This window comes from Micrasema longulum, unplaced genomic scaffold (assembly GCF_059751315.1).
Source record: "Micrasema longulum isolate JH-2025_06_02 unplaced genomic scaffold, ASM5975131v1 h1tg000147l, whole genome shotgun sequence".
NCBI classification, from domain to species: domain Eukaryota; kingdom Metazoa; phylum Arthropoda; class Insecta; order Trichoptera; family Brachycentridae; genus Micrasema; species Micrasema longulum.
The window spans coordinates 632,609-640,366 of record NW_028277353.1 but is presented as its reverse complement, the minus strand read 5'-3'; the positions used below and the strand labels follow the sequence as shown (position 1 = coordinate 640,366).

General features: G+C 34.6%; 1 protein-coding gene across 1 annotated transcript; it reads left to right on the top strand.

The window, feature by feature from the left end:
- The first annotated feature begins 5,565 nt into the window (after positions 1 to 5,565).
- On the top strand, positions 5,566 to 7,145 carry LOC148284122 (uncharacterized). The gene is made up of 2 exons (XM_088242592.1): positions 5,566 to 5,676; positions 5,776 to 7,145. Exons 1-2 carry the CDS (start codon positions 5,626 to 5,628, stop codon positions 6,850 to 6,852), a joined length of 1,128 nt encoding a protein of 375 aa, XP_088098718.1. The 5' UTR covers positions 5,566 to 5,625; the 3' UTR covers positions 6,853 to 7,145.
- Positions 7,146 to 7,758: the final 613 nt, after the last annotated feature.

The following is a 7,758-nucleotide window of genomic DNA, read 5'->3' as shown; positions in this document are numbered from 1 at the left end:
CTGTGTAACATTCACCATTCTGCCCATGTGTGAACATCCACGTTTCCTCAACTCCTCCATCTGTTGACTTTTGTGAAGTAAAAGAGCTGAAACCTTTATCACGGGGGTGAGATTCATCCGGCTGAACCAAATCACCTACTAGGCAACGCCTGAAAACAATTTTCCAATTTTGAAATATTCTCTCCGTTGGAATAAATAATGAAATGAATAACTAGGAGGAAATCCAGCCAGTCTGCGAGCAAATGGACATACTCAAACATTGTTGTTATTAAATCGACCCCAAAAGACCAAATAAGTATGCTGTATATTACACGAATGTGAAAGGTTTAAAAGCTATTGTTTGCTATGTGTTTTAAGTTAAAATGTATTTTGCTATAGTTTATTATTTCTTATAGATACATTTTTTTCTTTGTTTTTTCTGCTGAGCTGAAACCTTTATCACTTAACACTTTTACTTCACAAAAGTCAACAGATGGAAGAGTTAAGGAAATGTGGATGTTCAAACATGGGCAGAATGGTGAATGTTACACAGTGTGTAAAGTGGCCTCTTACACCAGCCAATGACCGGTCATAAGCCCTGTAAATGCCTAGACTTCCATATTCATTTCAAAAAGATGTTTTCCCTCTCTGTTGAAATAAATTTAAATATGAGTTTTGCTTCTTGTAGAACCTCATTTGAAATCATCTTAAAATATTTTTTTCTTTGGGTTACGATAATTACGCCTCCTGTATGCTGACTTAACGAACCAAGTCTGACAGTCATTTATCTCAAAAACGTTAGATCATTATTTACAATATTTGAGTTTTTCCAAGAGTTTGTAGACAAAATATTGACTTTCACCCCCTCGGGAGTCATTAACTTCATTGTATGTTATTTATTTAGTTACGTATGTTTCGTCAAATTATAATTAATTGCACAAATTATGTTTTTAATTTAGGAATAAAACATAATTAGGACAGTGATCTTGATTATAATGTACAATATATATCTGAGTAATATTGTTGACCGTGGACTATTAATCGTTAAATGACTGATTGTCTCACTTTCTTGTAAATATTCATAAAGATTGAAAGCTTTTATCCAATACACACGCAATAAATTAAAACGTTATTTTATTTTAATTTAAAAAAAAACTATTTTTTAGTTCAATCCTAAAATTATGTATAAAAATATTCAAGTGTTCTAATAATAAATTTTGTATTCAATTATTGAAATATTACTACGTGATTTCATAATATCAATAAATTTGTAACTAAATAAAACATCTACACAATATTATAATAATGGAGCTTTGACGGTCCAAGTAAGGTTTTTTTAAATCAAATATATTATAAAACCTAATAGAAGATGACTCCCATACCCGGAAATCAAGTTTATTGATTGAATGATTATGTGCTTTGATGATGAACTGGTTCGACAAAAATTTCGGCGCAGGCGGCGCCACGAATATAGGTGTATTGATAAATTGCCTATTTTTTACCATGGCATACCTGAAGAATCTAAAGTATGTTTGTATGTAAATTAAATAACTGTTTTTAATCATTTTATTGATTAAATTTTGTCAACAACAGTTACATATAGAACATATGTATTTAATAAACTAGATTTTAGATCCGGAATACATATTATTTCATTGAAATGATGAACTTTAATGGATCAGGAAACAAAGCCTGTATACTGATCTTTAAAGTCTGACAAGTTTGTTGAATTCTTTTGATGGCAGATTGAAGGTATTTGAACAAAAAAAGAAAAAGACAAACCGAAAATATTATTGCAGAAATGAAGGAATGAATCAAGAAGAGAAAATAATGTAAAAATCTACAACGTGCCAGAAGTATCGGTTTTGACCGGTATCAATGACTTAAATGATACGGATAATGTCCTTAATATTATTAAAATTATAGATAAATCTTTCAAATCAAATGAACTGAAATATTTTTACAAAACTTATCCATTTTCAATTATAATAAATGAATGTTTTTTAAGACCAATCAATTTGCAATATGTATATGCTAATTTTAGAACAATAACAAATTTAATTATTTGGTTTACTTACGCTTAACAAATAAACATTATCAACATACGCTAGTAAATTTAAGCAATTAAGTATAAAATAGAGTAAAATCGAACAAAAATAAAATAATAAATTTAAAAAATTCCACACGTAGGCGAACAGGGGGTACATACGATCTTTTTTTAAAACCTCCGTAGCTCTGAAGTTTATGGTAAATTTCGGTTTCATTGATAAAATCAAAAAAGCGTACAAAGTCTTTAAAGTTATGGTTTGGGTTTGCCATTTTATAGCTTATTTTTTTAGATACTTTGAAAAAAAAGATTTAATGCAATCGATCCAATGTGACTAAGAAGTGGGCCAGAGTGAATCAACCTTAAGGTTACAGCGGATCAGACTTGAACACACTGAGTTATGCTGTTAAGATAAAATACACGATGTTCATTTAAATAATTAACTATTTGTTATTACATTTGTACTTTACATAAATTCTCAATTCTACTAGGATTCGTAGATAAATACACACATTATTTATTTCGGGTTTATTTGGGGTATCGATTGCAATAACGGACTTCCCTTTCCGACTTGACGCTTTTCTGTCTTTTCTTGGACCTGCTTTTGGTAATCCACGAAACTGAAAATAACTTACAACTTTTCATTCGTAAGAAAAAAAGCAATCCACTGGTGACCTTAATTATATGATTCACCGTCCCTTAGAAATAAAACATAAAAAAATAGCAATCGCCTCTCCCAATAAACTCAAATGGTGTAGTTAAATATTAAACTAAACCAATGAAGGGTAAATCAAACCTTTCCAATTTTCAATCCATATTAAAACAAATCATTTGTTGTTTACCTGTACAAAAATCGTTTTTTCGTATTGACCAAAGCGTCGCAACATGTCTTCCAGGGTACGTATTCTGATGGGAAGCTGAAATTTATCTTCAATTTTATCTACAAAGTAAAATTAAGTTTTCTGTACGAAAAATATAATATGTTTCTAATTTTTTTTTCATGTTCATGTTCAATTATCGGTTTCTGACGAATTTTCATGCTAGTATTTAGACTTTCGTATGTAAATACATATATATTAGTTTGTACCGTGTCAGTACGTATCCATGAAGATAGCCGTTTATAATCGTGGCCCAGCTCTAATGTCGGGACGGTAACAATCGATAACGACAGTATGAAAAAGTATCAACTAAACAAACTGTATTGTGTGCGTGCGATAGGTACACATGAAGCTATTGCAAACAACAATGTTTTGAGTATGTCCAAATGTTTGCAGACAGGCTGGAACAAATTTAGATCTAAATAACTCCCCAGGGAGGAAATCCAGCCAGTCTGCAAACATTTGAACATACTCAAAACATTGTTGAATTAACTAACTGGTAAACGAAGTTGTATAACAATTGGGATATTGTTTTCAGGCGTTGCCTAGTAGGTGAATTGGTTTAGCCGGATGAATCTCACCCACATGATAAAGGTTTAAGCTCTTTTATATCACAAAAATCAACACATAGAAGAGTTGAGGAAATGTGGATATTAAAACAAAGGCAAAATGGTGAATGTTACACAGTATGTAAAGTGGCTACTTAAATCAGCCAATGACAGGTCATAGGACCTATAAATGCCTTTCATATTCCTCTTTCAAAAATGTTTTCCCTCTCTGTTGCAACAAATTTAGATATATTTCAAACAATTCACTGTAACCCGCGCTCCGGGTCGGTTGCACAAAACACAAGACACGAGTTTTTATTTGATTGTAGCGTTTTTGACAAAATAGGCACATTTTATTGCTTAAAAACGTAAGATAGAACAATCAATTTTTCCTAAAATGCTACAATATTCAACTCAAAGTCTTGTTAAATGAAGTTAATTTATTGTTGTGTTTTCGTCAAACTGGACAAAATGAGTCGGATGAATAAATTAAGATAAAATAATTTATTTAATTAAATTTGACGAAAACGCAGATATTATTTAACGGACCACTTTATTTAACTTAACTATTTACCTGCCTTTGAAAAAACCTATGGTCTTTAATCAACACGGTAACACCCTTCTTAAAGTAACAGTGCATTTATGGGTTTGGACGGGCAGCTGAGAGTTATATAATGTAATACAGGTTATGGCCTGATGGGTTAGCGTGTATCAGGGTTCGCAGGGGAGGGTCATCGTACTCTGGACCGGATCTTAGGACAGAGGAAGATAGTGAATACTCGGAGGTTCCAGCACCCTCTTACTTGGTGCCTGATTCTGACTACCATCAACACATTTCAAGAGAAGACACAGGGGAAGTAAGATAGTTTGATTGATACTGTTATATTTTATATCCACCCTGTTCTGACGGACTCAAAAAAGTTCGAAGTCATTTATGACTTTTAGGATTTTAAAAAATAATTGAATAATAAGGTGCATTGATATGTTAATAAACTAACAAAAAATAATGTTTCACCTATTCACTGTATGTTTTGGAAGACTCCTAAATAAAAAAAGAGAGTAGTAAATATACCTTAAGATAGAATGAATGGAGTTCTATTCTTTCTGCTTAAAAATTACGATCAGATTTTAGGGGGTTTTTTTTTTGAACTGATGGTTAGCTATTATTTATGTTCAAAGAATGAACTTTGTGGTCAAACTTTTTTTTAAATGTTAGTAAATATTTGCATTTAACTACTCACCGACTTTTAATGTCTACCAGTTTCGAGACGTATCCGTCTCTTCGTCAGGACACTCACTACACCAACATGCAAATACTAAAATACACGTTCACCTTTGATGTTTAGCTATTTTCTAAAGAAAGGGATGATGAACATATAAATTGATGTATGTGTATATGTGCGCATATGAGTCAAAATACGTTATAAATATACCACAAGTCAGGAAAAAATAAATAAAAAAGAAACACATTTTTCCTCATCTTCTCAGTACTCATCGATTCTAACTTACCGCATTTTTCCATGACACAATATTTCGAACAGTAAATTACGAATATTGAGTCTTGAGCCCTATTAATCCACGAAGTACTAGCAGGTTCCAGGTTACAGGTAAATGAGTAATAAGTGCCCTCTCTACCTCCGCTAACAATTCTGGTTTCTCACTATACGCAGAGACGAATCAGGGCGTTTGAGCATTTCTGTATTTAAAAAAAACGTAGATTAATATTTTTATACGATATTTAAATAACTTTTTTAAAAAAATGATGAATTAAAAAATATATAAACATTGGGGTTTTATAAAAATATCGTTATACTTACGTAATAAATTAGTTGCACTAGCAATTCGCAAAAATAAAAATACCGATTAAAAAAAATAACAGTCTCGGTTCGAACTAGTCACTAACAAAATACATTTGTACCATTCTCTGTCCATTAACACGCGTTGATGATTAAAAAATGTATTTCGTTGTTTTTAAAGACAAAAGTTAACTATGTACAATTGTGTTTGTATTTGATGAAAATGCTATGGTTGAATACTAAGCGTAGTACGTAAGAACTCGTGAATGCTTGACACCTGTAAAATTGACATATTACTTCACTTTGATCTGACACTGGTAAGAAATCAAATGTCATTGACCCTCGGATGCCAATATAAAAGCTGATAGATTTACTAAATGCTTTCATTGAGGGAAAAGATGCGGTTATCAAAGGAATGCAGTATTTTGGTGAGAGCTTTATACGACTCGACTTCAATATTTTAGCTCAAATTTTAAGTCATTCTCGGGATGTAAATAATTCTAAACTAATTTATGTTTTCTTTACAGATAATCTCGGGATTATGTATCATCGCCGCACGTAGTTATAAAGTCGACACAAAATCCAAGCAATCGTCGAATAAGGGGGTAACGTTCGAAGATGACGAGCACGTAGCCGCGGATGTCATCAAAGTACAAGAACACTTCAACCCCGGCCATCCGCAACACGGGGGATGGCGGAAACCCGAGAACCCAGTGCAGCTAGAGTCTAGTGTCAGTGACAATCAGTGGCATGCGGGAGACCTCAGCGGGTACAGTTCCGGGCAGGACGCGTCTCAACTGTCGAGGCTTTCCGAGGGAAGCTACGAGTATTCTAAACTCGGCCAAAACGTGAACTTCCCCGGTAGCGATGGACAGTCGGACATCGCGAAGTATTCCACTTACACCGGAGGCAGCTTGGGACACGGAGACGACTTGATCGTGGGACAGGGGAGTGTCCAGCGTCCGGCCAACCTCGGGGTGTCCAACCAATACCACAGCGGAGGCTTCGGCCAAGGCGTCGGAGCGTTCCCCGTCCAGGCCCACATATCTCCGGGGGCTTCGCAGTACTCTCAAGTGATATCTTCGGGCAGCAAAAAACCGTCTTACAGTGTCAGTGAGCAACCGGAGTACCTCGGTCAACACTCGGGCGGAGGAAACTCGTACCGGCCTCTTCCGAGCAAACCCGCGCAAGTGCATTCTCCGCAAAAAGTGTCGTACGGTGGCCAGGCCGCGCAGCACGATGTCAACAGTGCGTATCCTTCGTTCCAACAATCGAGCCTCGGACACAGCGGAAGCCAATTCTCGTCGCACCCCGCTGCGAGTAGACCGACCGCTTCCCATCAGTCCGGACAGCTGGGGCCCAAACCCGGAAGTGTGTACAAACCGAAGCCGATCGATGGCCATCATCCTTCCGGAGGACATCGGTTCCCTCCGGGTCCCTTCCCTAACAGCGGGCTGCGAGGCGGCCCGAAGTTGCCCCCACCCGGTGTCAAGTACCCCCCTCCCGGAGCCAAGTTCCCCCCGGGACACCCCCAGTTGCCCATCCGACGTTTCCCCCTGCCTCTCGGACCCCCTGGACCGGGACAAAAATATTTTCATCAATAGGAAATTATGATTAAATTGGTGTGTTTGTGGTAAAAACGTTCTAAAAATCTGAAAGTGTCAATTTTAATCCAAAAACCAAAACGATATATTGAAACCAAGTGCATTTATTTATTTTTTGTTTGTTTCGAATGATCAATTTCAAATATAAAGTGGCTATTTTAAATTAAAATATTTATTTAAAAAATGTGTATTTTGTCACGTTAAACTGAGGAAGTTTTATATTTCAATTGTAAAATATTATTTAAACTATTAGTTCTGCGTTATTTATTTTAAATAAAATATTCCTTTATGTTTTTCTTGAATTCTTTCTATCAACAGTTTACACAATATAGGTTGTGGCGAGTGTGAAATATTATTGAGAGCAGACAATATTTTGTGTTTGCATTATAAGCAGTAATCATTTTATGTTCGTGGAATAATCTTATAAAATAGCAAGATAAATATGTATATAGGAAAATAACACGATAAAACTTTCTATCAATGAGTTTCTAAAGTTCCCAGTAAACTTATGTATAGTTTTTGTTGTACGCGATAACTTGATTTACTTAGTAGATATGAGAAAGTGGAAAGTTTCAGAACTCTGAGAAATATGAATACTAAATAACATAATATTTTGCAGTTTTCATTTTATTATATGATAACATTGATTTATTTATAATATATTACATTGCAGATTTAGACGTTTCTGGATCCAAATAGATGCGATTTTATTGTGTTAGTCAGGACTATTTTTTTCGTATAAATAAATTATTGCTAAATACTTTATTTCCCAAAGTCCGATTTAACAAGGATCGTACAAATCCACACGAACCGGTACAATTAGGGTGGATCAATTTTTATTTAAAAAAATGGTTAATTTGGAATTTTGTATAATAAAAGGAAATTGAGTGCAGAATAGTCGGCCAC

Bases quoted from the DNA above. Each gene is read 5' to 3' on its own strand.
- LOC148284122 (XM_088242592.1), top strand. From the start codon at position 5,626: ATGCTTTCATTGAGGGAAAAGATGCGGTTATCAAAGGAATGCAGTATT. The intron at 5,677-5,775 runs GTGAGAGCTTTA...TTTTCTTTACAG, and splicing joins CAAAGGAATGCAGTATTTTG to ATAATCTCGGGATTATGTAT.